The 17,181-nt window shown below is 44.0% G+C and overlaps 2 protein-coding genes across 3 annotated transcripts in view; one reads left to right on the top strand and one right to left on the bottom strand.

The window, feature by feature from the left end:
* Positions 1-17,181, top strand: part of ATP11B (ATPase phospholipid transporting 11B (putative)) — a 412,741-nt gene that overhangs the window by 139,546 nt on the left and 256,014 nt on the right. The gene's annotated exons all lie outside the window — the stretch shown is intronic.
* The window catches only part of MCCC1 (methylcrotonyl-CoA carboxylase subunit 1), a 33,904-nt gene that overhangs the window by 5,845 nt on the left and 10,878 nt on the right, over positions 1-17,181 (bottom strand). For both annotated transcript variants that reach the window (XM_083363938.1, XM_083363939.1), the window contains exons 9-17: positions 16,948-17,029; positions 15,338-15,465; positions 14,012-14,195; positions 12,304-12,413; positions 8,930-9,146; positions 4,214-4,300; positions 3,565-3,614; positions 2,538-2,675; positions 277-384 (exon numbers count right to left, since the gene is read on the bottom strand). In XM_083363938.1, coding sequence (XP_083220064.1) covers positions 277-384; positions 2,538-2,675; positions 3,565-3,614; positions 4,214-4,300; positions 8,930-9,146; positions 12,304-12,413; positions 14,012-14,195; positions 15,338-15,465; positions 16,948-17,029 — 1,104 coding nt within the window. The remainder of the gene's footprint in view (positions 1-276; positions 385-2,537; positions 2,676-3,564; positions 3,615-4,213; positions 4,301-8,929; positions 9,147-12,303; positions 12,414-14,011; positions 14,196-15,337; positions 15,466-16,947; positions 17,030-17,181) is intronic.

Below are 17,181 nucleotides of genomic sequence, written 5' to 3'. Positions count from 1 at the left end.
CCACAATCTGAATGCAGTGTTCTCCAATCTGAGCCACTTACAAATGAGTGGTCTTCAATTCCCAGAAGCTCACCGGTAGCCATGTTGGATGGGGAATTCTGGGAATTGAACTGCACATATCTGGAAACTATCCAGGTAGTGAGGTAAGAAATGGTAAACGGCCTGAAATAAGTGGTGATATACTAGCCTTTCTGAATCATTTCCATGTCTTCCATACCCTTTTTTAAAAAAAATGTACTTTAACAAATGTTTCATAAGGGTCATGCGCAGAATTACCTTATCTACTGTGCCTGTCATGGGAGCGACAGGCCCACTGTGGTCCCCTCCTGAACTCTTGCTGGTTAAATATTTTGGCACCGGAAGACCAACCTGCTCATGACTTTCCTAGAGAAAAGAAAATCAACCATGTAATATGAATTTTCCATTTGCAACTATTTAAAAGCCTAAATAATTTCCACAAACTATAAAAAAAAAATCTTACAATAATTTAATTGGTCACTTCTAGTAGCCATTGATCTCCAATTGCATTCTAGGACCATGGTAGCATTCCTTTTATTCATATAAATAAATTAAAATTGCGGATACTGTATACATAGTTGACTTACAACCAGTTGTATAGTGATGGTTTAAAGCAGGGGTGTCAAACTGTCAGCCCGCGGGCCAGATGCATCACGCGGAAGCCGCACCCACCCCATTGCCAACAATGGCAAAACTATCCCGATACGTTGTGCGACATCACGTGACATCGCAAGTTTGACATGTCTGGTTTAAAGTTACAGTGGCACTAAAAATAGGGCTTGATGACCATTTTTCACACTTACAAGAGCTGCCGCATCCCCACAGTCATCAAGATCAAAATTCAGATGCTTGGCAACCGACTCATCTTTAGAACAGTTGCAGTGTTCTGGGGGTCATGTGAACAACCCCTCTTGCGACCTTCTCACAAGCAAAGTCAATGGGGAAGCCAGATTCACTTAACAACTGAGTTGCTAACTTAACAACTGCAGCGGTTCACTTATCAACTGTGGCAAGAAGGATCGTAAAATGGGGCAAAGCTCAATTAACAATTGTCTCACTTAGCAAACATGAATATTGGGCTCTGTTGTGGTCAAATGTTGAGGACCACCTGTAATGTAAAAAACTGCCAAGACAACGTGGTAACTTCAGACTAACTTATTTCCAAGCCTGCTTAGGCTTATTGATCTTCAAATTGTGGAAATAGTAATATAAAAGAAGAATCAGAGGTGGGCAGCAGGCAATTTGCATAGTTTTATATCCAATCTGCTAAAAGTTGGAAGAAATGTGGAAGTTATTTCAACAGTACAACCAGGGATTAGATTTTTGCCTCTTTTAGATAAGCACCCTAAGCCATCCGAGGCTGAATGCATTTATTTTACATTTAATTTCGACCCAAAAGACATTTGTCCATCTAAATTGCCATTTTACAGCCAAATTCTGACAATGGAATCCCTGGGGTTGAATATGGCCTCTAAGCCACTCTCCCTAATTGGACACATATTTTGGGTATGATCAGTGCTTTTTTTGTAAAAGAAAAAGGTGCCGGAACTCACACATGTCATACAACCCTCCTTGCCTACCATACAAGGTTCCATCCAAAAAAAGGTGCCGGAACTCCGTTCTGAGTGTTCTATGAGAAAAAAAGCCCTGGGTATGATGCATAAAGAAGATGTGGAGGAAATTTAGGTTTTGCTGGTTTATATACGTATTTATTTATAATTCATATTTCTAAACTTCTCAACTCTTTCAAAGAGGAGCTCTGGGTGGTATACAATATAATACAGATAGTCCTTGATTTATGACCACAATTGAGTCCAAAATTTCTGTTGCTAAATGAGACGGTTAAGTGATTTTTTGCCCCATTTTACGATGTTTCTTGCCACAGTTGTTAAGTGAATCACTGCAGTTGTTAAGTTAGTAACACAGTTGTTAAGTGAATCTGGCTTCCCCATTGATTTTGCTCGTCAAAGGTCACAAAAGGGGATCACACGATCCCAGGACATGACAACCATCATAAATATGAGCCAGTTGCCAAGCATCCAGATTTTGATCATGTTACCATGGAGACGCTGCAACGATTGTAAGTGTGAAAAATGGTCATAAGTCCCTTTTTTCACTGATGTTGTAACTTTGAACGGTCTCTAAATCAACTGTAGGAGAAGAGCAGGCAGGACTGGGGGTGGAATTAAGGGCGTCATCAGCTTAGAGTCATTACATTGCCACAAGCCATCCAAGTCCCGCTCTCCTTGAATTCAGTTGACTCTTATCAAGCTCGATTTAGAGCTGACCATTAATTGACTAAATTCTTGTGTACAGGCGTGAGCAATAAATCTGAATTGCAAGTTAACATTTGGTCCTGATCTTTTTGAGCCTGACAAGGACCTGCATACTAGCCACAGCCAGAGATTACCTATCCCTAATATTTACAGAAGTAAATGGTTAGAAGTCAATACTGCTTTTTTAAAAGTTAGTTTTTTGGTTAATTTTATTCCCCGTGCAAATAAAATAGAACATCTTACCAACGAGAAGAGGTGGATGGCAGTGTCCAGAACTACTAATTTGCACTGGTATACAACTCCATTCACTGAACATCTTATATACTCTATGCCATCATCCATCATCAGGCAACCAGAAACATGGAAAACCTGATCTTCTATCTGAAATAGATTTACAAATGTTTATGCACCATTCCAGAGGAAAATCAACCTGAGAGAGGAAGAATCACAATGTTTTCTAAGCGAATGTTTTGAGGAGAAAAAGTGAAAAGAACAAAAACAATGGGGAAAAAAATCTGTGTTTCTTAGAAATCAGAAGCTTCTCAAGTCTTGTTTTCTCTTCCCTTTTTTTCTGAAACTCAAGAAAATATCAAAAATAACTTGTATTTTAGGAGAATCCCACTCAATTTATTTTTTAAATGTACCGGTATCTTGGCAGCTCCAATGGAGTCAATCAACTTTCTGTTAAAAACATATCCATCTGTTCAAACTATGTCACAAATCTTCCAATGCACTTCAGATGTTTTTCCTATCCACAAATCTGTACAAAATTAACTTTTGAGAAACAGTGATGTATTTTTTTTTTAAAAAAAGAAGAAGCTAAGTTTTATAAATCAACAGGGAAGAAATATTTCTTTCTTCATACTATTATCTTTGGAAGCCAGCATATTTGGACTTATCATAAGCTTCCTTGCTCAAAAAATGCACAGTTGGAAAGCTTAAAAGACAAGGCAGAGAAGGAAAAAAGTAGAAGAAAGAAGAAAAAAAACTGGAAAGCCAAAAAAAGGAACCTTTTCTTTCCCTGCACTCCCATTTTTCTCTGCAAGCAAGCTGGGTAACTGACAACATTAATCAATAATGACATTCAATAAAACAGCACAAAATAGTAGCATTATTTCACAATCACTGAACTGTTTTTCCCTCTTAATTCTGTCCAGAAATGAGACTTGGCCCAATAAACATGTGCTATTACATTTCTTATACCCTAGATTGAATGGGCTGAATAATACAGGGTTTAAGTTGTTGAATACATTATTATGAAGAGGCTTACCAGCATGTCATAAGATCCATTGTGATTGTACTGTGTGGCAATATTCACATCTGGTGTAAAAATAAAGATTTAAATTAATTCAAGGGTTAGAGAACATTATGAATCCAACACGAAGCATATAGTTAACCTGACACATCGACAGTAAAAAAGAAGTCTCAATCTCTCTCACTACCCACTCTCTCTCTCCTATTTCATTTGCTGATTTTTTTGCATTCATTTATTCATTCATAAAATTATATGGTCAAACACCTCATAGCGGAGAAATGAAACCCCAGTACAAAACCCAATAACTCATTATCAATCTCAACAACTTTTAAGACTGGTGGACTTCAGTTCCCAGAATATCCCAGGCAGTTTGCACAATAGGCTACTTCACATCCAACCTAATCACACATTTTGTATCGTTTTGCCGGTGCTTTTTTTTGTAAAAGAAAAAGGTGCCGGAACTCACACGTGTCATACAACCCGCCTTGCCTACCCTACAAGGTTCCATCCAAAAAAGGTGCCGGAACTCCGTTCTGAGCGTTTTATGACAAAAAAAAGCCCTGCTTTTTGCCCTTTTTAGCTACACAATAATACAGTTAAGAAACTTTCACTATCATTTTGTAAGTAATTTTCAATTATTTTTTTTTACAGTTCATCCACTTACTTTTTTCATTGTCCAGGAGAGTGATGTTTCTAACATAGGGGATATTTATTCTCCTGCCACTGCTAGATGCAAATGGAGAGAACTTATCTAGAATAGTAAATACATATAGAAAAAGATACATATTTAATTTAATTTAATTTAATTTATTAATATTTCTATACCGCCCTTCTCCCGAAGGACTCAGGGCGGTGTACAGGGCAAGAATAAAACACAGAGTTACAAAAATTAAAAGGTAATTAAATACATGCCCATAAAAACAGTTGATACATAATAAAAACCCCAATAAAATGATAGTAAAAACCCCACCAATCCCCCCACAGGCCAGGCCAGCTTGTTCGAACAGGTATGTTTTCAGATCGCGGCGAAAGGAGCGAAGATCGGGCGCTGTCCGGAGCTCAACTGGTAACTGGTTCCATAGCTCCGGGGCGCCCACAGAGAAAGACCTCCCCCTGGGGGCCACCAATCTACATTCTCTGACCGGTGGCACCCTGAGGAGGCCCTCTCTGTGGGAACGCACAGGGCGGAGGGAAGTTGACGCCGGCAACAGGTGTTCCCTAAGGTACTCCGGACCCCTGCCATGTAGGGGTTTAAACACCATTACTAGTACCTTGAATCTCACCAGGAAGACAACTGGTAACCAATGCAGCTCACGGAGCAGAGGTGTGACATGGGAGTATCGGGAAACTCCCAACACAACTCTCGCGGCTGCATTCTGTACCAGTTGGAGCCTCCGGGTGGTCCTCAAGGGAAGCCCCATGTAGAGAGCGTTGCAGTAGTCTAGACGAGAGGTCACGAGTGTGTGAGTGACCGTGCATAAATCATCCCGGCTTAGATAGGGCCGCAACTGGCGCACCAGGCGAACCTGGGCAAAAGCCCCCCTAATCACAGCCACCATGTGATCTTCCAAAGTGAGCCGTGAATCTAGGAGGACTCCCAAGTTGCGAGCCCTATCTACGGGGGGCAATAATTCACCCCCCATAGAAAGAGATGGAATATCCGAATAGACCCGGGATGAAGGTATGCAATGCCACTCAGTCTTGTTGGGGTTGAGTTGAAGTCTGTTCCTCCCCATCCAGACCCGAACCGCCTCCAGGCAACGGGACATCACGTTGAGGGCATCACTGGGGTGGTTTGGGGTCGAAAGGAAAAGCTGGGTATCATCAGCGTACTGATGATACCCAACTCCAAAGCCACAAATGATCTCACCCAGCGGTTTCATGTAGATGTTGAACAGGAGAGGCGAGAGGACCGACCCCTGAGGAACTCCGCAAACGAGAGACCTCGCGGTCGACCTCTGCCCTCCTGTCAACACCGACTGCGAACGTCCCTGGAGATAGGAGGAGAACCACTGTAAGACCGTGCCTCCCACTCCCAATCCCCTGAGACGCCGCAGCAGGATACCATGGTCGATGGTATCGAAAGCCGCTGAGAGGTCTAATAGGACTAGAACAGAGGAATGTCCCCTGTCCCGAGCCCTCCAGAGATCATTCACCAGCGCGACCAATGCCGTCTCCGTGCTGTGCCCGGGCCTGAAACCCGATTGGTATGGGTCTAGATAATCCGCTTCATCCAGGACCAGAGGGAGCTGATGCGCCACCACACTCTCAACAACCTTCGCAAGAAAGCGAAGGTTGGAGACCGGACGAAAGTTGTTCAATACAGCTGGGTCCAGGGCAGGCTTCTTGAGGAGAGGCCTCACCACCGCCTCTTTCAAGACTGCAGGGAAGCTACCCTCACTCAAAGAAGCGGATATAACTGCCTGGAACCAGCTGCGTGTCCTCTCCCGGGCTGCATAAACCAGCCAGGAAGGGCACGGGTCAATAAACATGTGGTGAAGCTCAGCCTCCCCATAATCCTGTCCACTTCCTCCGGAGTCACAGAATCAAACTCCTCCCAGGTAATATCGACAAGACCGCCCGTGGCCTGATCGTCAGACTCTGCCCAGTCAGAGTCCAAACCGGTCCGAATCCGAGCAATTATGTCCGACAGATGTGTTAAACTCCTCAGCACGACCCTGCAAGGGTTCCTCCCTCACCTCCTGATTAAGGAGGGAGCGAGTCACCCTAAACAAGGCGGCCGGGCGATTATCTGCGGACGCGATAAGGGTAGCGAAGTGATTAGACCTCGCCACCCTTATCGCAGCGAGATAAGACCTAATATGGGTTCTTAGTCGCAATCGGTCGGATTCGGATCGGCTGGATATCCAACCGCTCTCTAGGCCCCGTCTCCGACGCTTCATCTCCCGGAGCTCTGCGGAAAACCATGGAGCTCGACGGGATCTGCACCGGGTCAGGGGCCGCAAGGGTACAACTCGGTCAAGAGCCTCAGTGGCTGCCCTTTCCCAGGCTTCCACTAAGGCATCTGCCGAGCTGTGAGCAAAGGAGGCAGGTGGGGACCCCAGCGCTGCCTGGAACCTCTCGGGATCCATTAGGCGTCTGGGGCGGTACCATCTAATTGGTTCCACACACCCACGGCGGGGGGTAGCAAAACGGAAGACCAGCCGCAGGAGATGATGATCGTTATGGAAGCCATGAACTCCCGAGCCAACTCAGATGACCCTCCCAGAGATGGCAGATTGAAGTCCCCCAAAACCATAAGTTTCGGGAACTCAACCACCAACCCAGAGAGGACATCGAGAAGCTCAGGCAGGGCTGCTGCTACGTGACTAGGCGAAAGGTACACCAGCAGCAAGCCCAACTGCGCACCAGGGCCGCATCTCAAAAAGAGAGACTCACACCCGACTATCTGAGGAACGGTGGTCTCCCACGGACACAAGGTCTCCCTCATAACAACAGCCACACCCCCACCCCTACCCTGAGCCTGAGGCCAGTGTAGCACCCGGAAACCTGGTGGGCAAAGATCAACCAGAGGAACCCCGCCCTCTGGGCCCAACCAAGTCTCCGTGATGCAAGCCAGGTCCGCCTGCTCACCCTCGACCAAGTCACGGACGAGAGGAGCTTTGTTAGCGACAGACCTGGCGTTCAAGAACACCAGCCGGAGCTCAGGAGGCTGCACATCCTCACTCCCGGGACCTCGGGGCGGAACAAGAGGGTTGGAGTGCCTCACCGCTTGTAAGCAGCGGAGAGGCCTTCCCTGAGATCGATACGGCCCTCTGTTCCTACACCTGCTGCCATTCCCTAATGTCGTGGGAATGGGTAATCCCACGACTTGCCCTGGAGCCCCGGGGGCAACCGACCCCCACTCCTCCCCCCCGCGATCAATCCCGGACCTGGCCTGAACAACGGTTGTTGGACTACCCCCCATATCCGAACAACCAAAAGAAGTTCCCACCCCCCTCCCTAACCTCCTAAAAAATTTAGCCAAAAAACTAACCAGGGGCCTCTTAATTGATTTATATCAGAGGCCCCTACCCGTGCCCAGCCATCTCTCAGGGTCCCAACAATCGGGCCCTTCATCAAGAGGAGGTGTAAAAAGTAAGGCGGGTCGCTCCCAGGATGGGGGGCCGCCCCCTGAGGGCGAGTAAAACCGTGCTAGGATAAGTCAGATGCATGATGGTTATTAAATAAGTCTGACAAAAGGCAGCAAGGCAGACCAGATCGATACGGGAGGATCTCAAAATAAATCGAAGGCAAATGACCAGAGTGCATAATACATATTTCTGCTGAATTAGACAGTGCTAGCAATATCAAAACCTGCTTGCAATTTGACACATTACTTTGCATAATGCTGCACGCATGGAGACCATGTACACAGGAACTTCTCAGTACAAATTTGTATTTGTGGGCAACTGTTCAAACTAGAATTTTCCATGCAACCTAACTGGGAACCTTTTTTTATGCAAATTGCTCAAAGTCTCCATCTATGAGAATCAACACTGGATCAGAATGTCTATTAATGAATCCGACTCAAAATGCTTGCAAAACAGACTCTGAATCCCAGCAGGTCAACATACAATCAAATCTTGCAATTTGATGGTATGCATATAAGGTTATGTGTTCTATTCCATTTTGCAGCTACCCCAAGATAATCAAATGAAAAATAATTCAACAGGATGCACAGACACACCGGCAGGTTTTAAAGTACATGAGTGTTTCTCAACTGTGGCCGCTTTAAGATATGTGGATTTCAATTCCCAGAATTCCCCAGGCAGAATGAGTTAAAGTCCACACATCTTCCGGTTGCCCTTCGGGTGAGATTCAAGGTGCTGGTAATGACCTATAAAGCCCTAAATGGCGAGGGTCCGGGATATTTGAGGGAACACCTGCTGCCAGCATCAAGCTCCCTTCATCCAGTGCACTCCCACTCTTCTCAGGGTGCCGCCGGTTAAAGATTGTCGGCGGATAACACCCAGGGGTAGGGCCTTCTCAGTGGGTGCGCCTGCCCTGTGGAACCAGCTGCCTGCGGAGCTTAGGACTGCCCCCAACCTCCGTTCATTCCGCCGGGACCTGAAGACCTGGCTCTTCGAGCTCTCTGGCCCAGGCTGAGAATCTTTTAATTTTAATTTTAATTGGGTTTTTACTGTTCTCAGGGTTTTATTTAATCTTTTTAATTTGTTTTAACGTTTGTATTGACTCTCTTTTAAATGCCCTGTAAACCGCCCTGAGTCCTTCGGGAAAGGGCGGTATATAAATCTAAATAAATAAATAAATCTTAAAAGTTGATTCAAGATTGAGAAACACTGATGTGCACTGTAGGTAAGCAATATGTAAAGCACATTTTTCAGCAATAAAACAGAAAAAGCGTCCGCTTTCTTACCTTCTGACTGGAGTCTAAAGGTATCATTCACCAGATTCTCTTTCAAAATGAGCCCAAGAGCTGCCTGGCACAAAGCCACTTTTGAAATTGGTCGTTTGGGTGGAAAGAGCTCACTGTGGTGTTGAGGGATAAAATTAGTGTGAACCTTCCCAGCCTCAAAATCTGGATGGGCTGAGAGATTCAGTAAGAAATCCACATTGGTGCTCAGTCCAACAATCTGTCATGGAAGGAAAGGAAAAGGCAAATCAGCCAACAGATTCTCTTTGGTCCTAACTAATAAACTAATAAATCTGCAGCCACGTATGGAAGACCAAAAGATTAATTCATCAGTTCAGCTTGCATACTGCTATGTTGGTAAAGCCTCGTGGTCGTTTATACATGTGCACAACCATTCAATTAAAATATCTACCATGGAAAAAAATAAAGCAATAGTTCCAGAAAATATATTCTAATACTAATGAAGAGGTACAAGTATACCACCGAAGTACAAAAGCAAAACAAAGGAATGAATTTGAAAATGTAAATATGCTAAGATGGTGACAGTTACCTATTCTCCAACTGACAGAAAACTTTTGGTCTTAAGCAACTTTTGGAACATCAAAATGAATGGGGGTAAATCTCGATCCCAAGGTCTGTTAGTATATTCCATAGTCTTCCATATTTTGTGGAAATCTCTCAAGGATGGATATTCTGAAGGTGTGCTCAACACTGAGTAGCAAGTAGCAGAGAAGAATGGTAGCCAATGTGTAGATTGCAAGGATGGGGGAGGGGAGGAAGGAGACTAATCAAAATCCTACAGGGTATGACTTGGATCCCTGAGCAATCGATTAACAATGTCTCAGGATGGTTTCCATCAACCCAATTGCTGGCTTTCACCTGTTGTAGTGGTGAGATTTTGGGTAACTACATCTGAAGAGTCACTTTGATGTAGTACAGACATGTCAAACTTGTGACGTCACGAGGTCGCACGACGTTATTGAAGTTTTTTTCCCATTGTCGGCAATGGGGTGGGTGCAGCTTCCTGATGACGCATCCGACCCACGGGCCAGCAGTCTCACACCCCTGGTGTAGTGGTTCAGGCACCAGGCTAGAAACCAGGAAACCATGAATTATAGTCCTGTATCTTCGGCTTTGAAACGGAGATGAGCACCGGCCCCTAGAGTCGGAAACGACTAGCATGCATGTGCAGGGGAACCTTTACCTTTACCGTTTTTTTATTAAAGAGTTTTACAAAAAAAGATTTTACAATACATATCCCCAAAACCCACCCACCCAAACCACCCCCCTTCCCCCCCACTTCCCAGAGCTAAATACAGGGTTATAGATATAATAATCATATTCTAACTAAAATTATCCATAATATAAAATTAACCAAATTCATAATGTGCTTTAACTCCCCTTTAACATAGATACATACAAAGTACTAACACTGAAATTAATAACAATATCCCTCTAAAATCTACTCATAAGCTAAATGGAACTTTTTAGTCCCATATTTATTCTGAATATAATCTATCCATCTCCTCCAAACTGAAATATATCTTTCCTGTGAATGATCCTTCAAATAAGCAGAAATCTTAGACATTTCTGCAAGATTCAATACTTTAAACACCCATTCTTCTATAGTAGGCAAACTATCCTTCTTCCAATATTGTCCCACCAGTAACCGTGCTGCTGTTATCAAATTCAACAACAAATTACTGAATTTGTCGCTTCTTAAGCTCATCGGACAGAAAAGCGTAATCTTTCCTTTTTCTAAGAATTTTTGGAGGTATCTCCTTTAAAATTATAATATCTTGGCCTGCAATTTGAAATCTTTCCCGATAAAAAGCCTGGATAATAGAATTTCTAGTTGATCTCCTGGAAAAATAAATCACTACATCTCTAGGTAAATTTTTCTGTCTAGCAATCCAGGAATTAACCCTAAATGTCTTATCCATTTCTTTAAGTAATTCTTCAGGTTCACATTTCAAGACAGGAACCACTGCTTGTACCACTTCCCATTCCAAATCTTCTTTAGGATTCTCTTTAAGGCCTCTGATGCGCAAAGCAAACTCCATGTTTCTATATTGTGATATGATGACTTCATCTTCTGTTCTATCAATTTTAACCTCTGCTCTATCTATTTTCTGTTCAGCACTGATTATTTTATTTTCCAGATTCTCCACGAACATCCAGGCGTTCAATATGTGCAGCCAAGCCCTGGAGTGCAAGCACTATATCCTCCCCCATCTGTTTGTCTTGATTAACAAATTCTTCCTTTGTTTCCTTTATTTCTTGCTGTAATACTTGTGTTAATACTTGTGTTGACTGCATCACAACTTGCTGAATGTCTGCCAATGTAAATGCAGGTGGTGGGGGGGGAAGGTGGTTGTACTGTAGGTTTCGTTGCAGTTTGCCCTGCAGCTTGTGGTAAAGGTGAAGAAATAACACTTTTAGAGATTGTAGGGCCTCCCCCACGCCTTGCAGCCATCTCTTAGGTTTCGATTTCCTCTTTCTCCCAGCAGAATTAAAGTTCAAAAAGAGGGGGAAAAAGAAAGGAGAAGGGAGAAAAAATAAAAGTTTTTTTTCCCAAAGTTCCTTATCCTTCAATAAAAAAAAGGACAAGCTTTCAAATACACAAAATCTGGTACTGGGTAAAATCAGTTGCAAATTGTATCTCTTGCTATGTTGCAAAATATAACAATTTTCCAAAACAGTCAATTCACACAAGAAAGCAACATTCCTGCGCCATTTTTACTCCATTCCCATCAGCTTAAAACTTGAAGAAGATAATGAGTCTGAGTTAAAGTTAAAATCCAACTTGAAAATTCAAATCCTCCTGCTTCGCTCTGCCTGCTTCTCAAAGAAAAAAAAATACTCACAGTCCCATCTAAGCAGCAGATGTAGTTGTCGCTTCTAGTTCCACTCCTTTATGGAGTGAAAGCGTCCTGGGAGCGGAGAAAGCCTGGGCTCCGAGGGAACTCACTCTGTTAGCCCCCAAACTCGTTGGGGGAATCATAGAGGAGCTCTACCTCTACCCAAACAGGCTCATCTCTCCCTCTTCTCCCGAGGGAGAGACTTCGGCGCCACGGGACAGCTGATTTTCGCTGCCTCCGGGCGCTCTAACGCATCCTAAGATCAGGCGGCTTCAGAACACCGTCATTCGGTGTGGCAGCGCTACCGGAAGTCACTTTACTTTTACCTTTATCAGGCACAAAACCAGCTGGGTGATCTTGGGCCAGGCACTCTCGCTCAGCCCTAGGAAGGAGGCAATGGCAAACCATTTTTGAATGACTCCCAGATATAACAGGCCTGATCATCAGAGAAGGGAAATCTGGAAAATGTTTTATCAGGGATGCCATTTTAAACACCTAAAAGAGTTTTACACTTACATTATATTGTTGAAGGCAGTATCTTAATCTCCTTAAAGCAGCTGGGCGATCTTCTGCCCAAACAACTAATTTAGCAATCATCGGATCGTAGTGTATAGAAACCTCATCCCCTGAAATAGAAACATCAGGGGAAAATGATTTGCCAGAATAAATATTTATTTATATTTCACATTTTTGAAGTGCCCATCTCCCTCGGAAGGAGCCACTGGATTTTCCATGTTGTCACAGCTTAAGACATTTGCAGTAAACTAAGCAACACTTTTCAGGCAAGCTACTCACAGTTATGTATGAATGTTTTGCAGCTTGAAAGAACAAGTCTAGGAACTATTCTAGATCCACAATATCAAGTGTAATGTCGACAGTAGAAAGAATCATTCTAGATTAGCAATGAAGTACTTCTACCCCACAGAGGCATGCTATAGGTAGTTCATTTATTGACTGTTCATAGTTACAATGGCACTGAAAAAAAAGTCTCATGATCTTTTTTCACACCTATGCCGTTGTAGTATCACATCATCAAAATTCAGACCCTTAGCAACTAACTCACATTTATGACAGTTGCCATGTCCCGGCTCATGTGATCATCTTTTGCAACCTTCTGACAAGCAAAATCAATGAGGAAGCCAGATTCACTTAACCATCTAACTAACTTAAGAACTCCAAAGATTCATTTAACAACTGTGGCAAGAAAGGTCATAAAATGAAGCAAGATTCAATCAACAACTGTCTCACTTTGCAATAGAAATTTTGGGCTCAATTGTGGTCGTAATTCGAGGATTACCTGTACTGAGATTCTACTGAAAAATTGCAGAACATTTCAAAATCAAACTCTTGGAGAAGGTATTGTTGAAACTGGTGGCAAGGAGAGCCACGAATCTTAACCTCAACATTTGAAGAAAAGAGAACTTGATTTGGGGGAATGGGACAGCTCGTCACGGCCAACTCGCCACGGACAACTCGACATGGCCAACTCACCATGGGACAATTCAACAATTCAATTTAGTTATTTAAAATAATTTCAAAAATATTTTCATTTTTGTCATTCGCCTTTCATTTTGTCCCTCCTTTGGCATCCTTTCTTTAATGATTCTATTCCGCTATTTCTTCCACATTAGTGTAACCTTTGTCCCACGGCGAGTTGTCCATGGCAAAGTCTCCTGCCGCAAGTTCGTTGCGACAAGTTGGCTGCAGTGAGTTGGCTGTGGCGAGTTGTCGTAGACCAGGGGTGTCAAACTCAATTTCATTGAGGGCCGCATCAGCATTACGGTTGCCCTCAGGGGGCCTGGTGTGTATGGCCAGGGTGGGCATGGCCTACTGGGTGGGCGTGGCTAGAGTGCATATGGCCTACTGGGTGGGCGTGGCCAGCTCTACATTGTTTGCATCAAGGGTGCCTATGGGGGCCTGGGCAGGAGTGGGACAGATCTGAGGGTCTCTGGCGGGTCTCTGGGCCAGGGCCAAGGTAGTGGGGGCCGTTCCCTCACTGTTTCCAGGATGGCTTCGCGGGCCACATGAAACCACTTTGCGGGCCGGATCCGGCCCCCGGGCCTTGTGTTTGACATGTCTGTCGTAGGCCCTTAATTTGGTACTAGTAGCAGGAAATCAACAACGTTGGTCACCCGTCACGTTTCAACAAAGGCAACCATCGGCAGGTTGCCTTTTAAAACCAGAAGACAGTTCTGCCCATCCCAGTGAGAGGGTTTCATTTTACCTTGTCTTACCCCAGTTTCTATCCTGGTGCAGCTGTCAGCAGATGGTGTGGACAGATGGAGTAACGGTCCAGCTCCTGGCATGAAGTTGTTGTTGGGATCTTCAGCGTAGATCCTGGCTTCAAATGCATGTCCCTTGAGGACAATCTCTTCCTGAGTCAGAGGAATCTTCTCTCCTGCAGCAACCTGTAAAGAACAGCACTGTTCATTTTCTCTGCACCATGACTTATTTACTTTTATTTATTAAATTTATATGCTGCCCATCACATTGTCAAGTGACTCTGGCGGGCTTACAACAGTATAAAAATAGAATTAAAACATTAAAAAATTATAATCAAAATAATAAGATAAATAAAGAAGGGAAAATCCCAGAAACGTTTACCCAGTATGAGATGGAAGAATTGAAACCTGCAAAATTTGAAGCAGATTATTAGGGAATCGGAATATAAAATATAAAAAATATAAAAAAAACTTCAGGAAAAAATATTTGATCACGGGCAAGGAAATGGAAAGGCTTCTGGAAAAAAGCTAACTGATAGAAAGCAACCTGCATTAAATTGTTTCCTCCAACTCTGTTCATAACTTAACAACAGCATTTCTAATAGAACGTAGAGCTGAAAGGAATAGTCAAGTCACAAATTTCTTGTTTGATGCTTAGATAGAATTCCAAAAAATTAAAGACAACCCTGCAAAAACAACCCATAGCTTAATAGCAATAGCACTTAGACTTATATACCGCTTTACAGCACTCTCTAAGCCAGAGGTCACCAACCTTTTCATGCTGGCATCCCGGAGGCAAAGGGAACAGCTGGGAAATTTGCACACACACGTGCACACGCCAAAACAGGGCCACGTGCACCCACACAACACTAGTGGCCCTGTTTGTGTAGGCGTGAAGGTGCTAGCTGCTGCTGAAAAAAATCCTACTCATAAATACATTTGTGAATTCCTTATCTGCACAGACTTTTGTGGACAAAACCTCTTGTGCTCTCCCAAATTTTGCTTTTCCAGTTGGAAATTTGTGCCTCTCAAGGACTACGAGCGGAAGTCTGTCCCAATGATATTGTAAACCAGCTAAACTTTCCATCCTTCATTTTCATAATGCAGAAACTCACAAAGCCCCAAAACTCACACCATGCACATGTGAGAGTGTATAATTAAATGGGGGAGAATGGATATGCACGGTGCCACCCTCTGCCCAAGCCTAAGAAAAAATAATCCCCAAACTCCTTCTCTGAATATTTCTACAGAAATAATGTAATTAATGGTCCCAAGTGAAAGAACAGCCTTGCTTCTGGAGAATCCAACAGAACTCCTACGCTTCTTACCTTCAATTGCCATTCCACCAAGTCAGTCCCTGTGATCATCTCTGTAACCGGATGCTCTACCTGCAGCCTGGTATTCATTTCCATGAAATAAAAATTATGTGCACTGTCCATGATAAACTCCACAGTTCCTAAAATATTTAACAAAGGCATAGTATACAAAGGTCGGAATATTTAAAACTGCAAATGAATACAATCCCAGTATAGCTGTCCCTGCATTTCGCTCTGTAAAGTAAGCATTATAAATCAAACTAATTATTTATCTATTTGTATACCCAGTGGCGTAGCGTGGGTTGTCAGCACCCAGGGCAAGGCAAGTGACGTCATGGCACCGCCGAAAAGACGCGCCCCGCAGCGGCGTAGACTTTCCAAGAAGAGTCGCGCGCATGCGGGATGCTTCCGGGTCCCTCTCGAGGGCGGCTGGGCGGGGCTCCGACCTGCAAGAGCCGCTGCATTCAAGCTCGCACGTGAGCCCCGCTAAATAAAGCCACGCATGCACATGAAGCTAGGCCGGCCGGCCGGCCGGCGGGTCCGTCTTCACTCGGCCAAGCCTGCCGGGGCGCCTGTGGGGCGCTTGCGGTTGGCCTGAGCCTGGGCGGAGAGTTGGGCGCTTCTATTTATTTTATTCAGTTTATGTGGCCGCCCATCTCACCTGCCGGACTTGTTTCGCTTTGCAAGAAAGAGCAGCTCGAGAGCGGAGCCAAGCCGACTCTGTGCAGCCCTTGGGGCTCCCTGAGCAGCTCAGTGCGAGCGCGCCCTCCCCAGATGTTGCGCCCAGTGCGGCCGGCCCCCCCTGCACCCCCCACGCTACGCCACTGTGTATACCTGAGAAATCCTTCAGAAAGCAACATTTCTCAGTTTAATTAACATGTAGCTCCTTCAAAAGCTATTAGACTCAGTTGTGATATATTGCAACATGTTTTGCTGAACTGGCATCTGAACTCTCCAAAATGCAAATAACGTAGAAAAAAACCCTTATAGCAGTGTTTCTCAACCTTGGTCGCTTTAAAATGTAGGAACTTCAACTCCCAGAATTACTTAGCCAGCATGGGGTGCCCTCCTTTAAGCAGAGTTAAACTGAGGTTACAGCAGCCAAGCATCTTATTTTACGGCAGACTGTTGATTTCAGTCAGGAGTGTAAAAAAAACAATCTCAATATGGCGGCCATGACAGGGCAGTTAAAGCTCTGCCTGGTTTTATGTGCATTTACGTGCTTCGATTAGTCTGTTGTGGCTGCCATTTTGACTTTTTTTGATCACACCCTGCTGATACCTTTAATTCTTTTCTGGGAACCTGCTCTATGTATGAGAGGCTAAAACAGGGTTTCCCAACCTTGGCAACTTTTAAGATGCATGGACTTCAATTCCTAGAATTCTCCAGCCACTGGGAAATATCTCCTAAAATGAAGGCAAAACTGGGTCATTTTTGAACTTGAGGTTTCTTTCCCCCTATATACTAAATATGGTCCAATCCTATTCAGTTCTCAGGGGAGTTAACCTGCTGATGGCTAGAAAGAGTCCCAAGATTCTTTACGTAATTTCTTTCCAAGCATGAGAAATACCTTTCCCTATGAACTTGTGTTCAGCATTAAAAGGAAGTTGGGTTTGCCATACCTGCTCCTACGTAGTTCACGGCTTTTGCTGCTCTAACAGCGGCTTCTCCCAGCTTCCTTCTCACTTCAGGCTTAATTCCTGGCTAACAAGGATAGCAATAATATTATGTTAGGTTCACACAATCCATCAAGGCACCCTTGCATTTTTACTGACTGCATATTCACTCTGGACAACTGGTATTAAAGTTTTTCTTTACAGGTAGTCTGCAACTTATGACCATAATGGAGCCTGCTG

The sequence above is a fragment of the Vipera ursinii genome (assembly GCF_947247035.1).
Source record: "Vipera ursinii genome assembly, chromosome: 5".
NCBI classification, from domain to species: domain Eukaryota; kingdom Metazoa; phylum Chordata; class Lepidosauria; order Squamata; family Viperidae; genus Vipera; species Vipera ursinii.
Note: the sequence above shows the minus strand (reverse complement) of the source record. Positions and strands in the feature narration are given on the sequence as shown.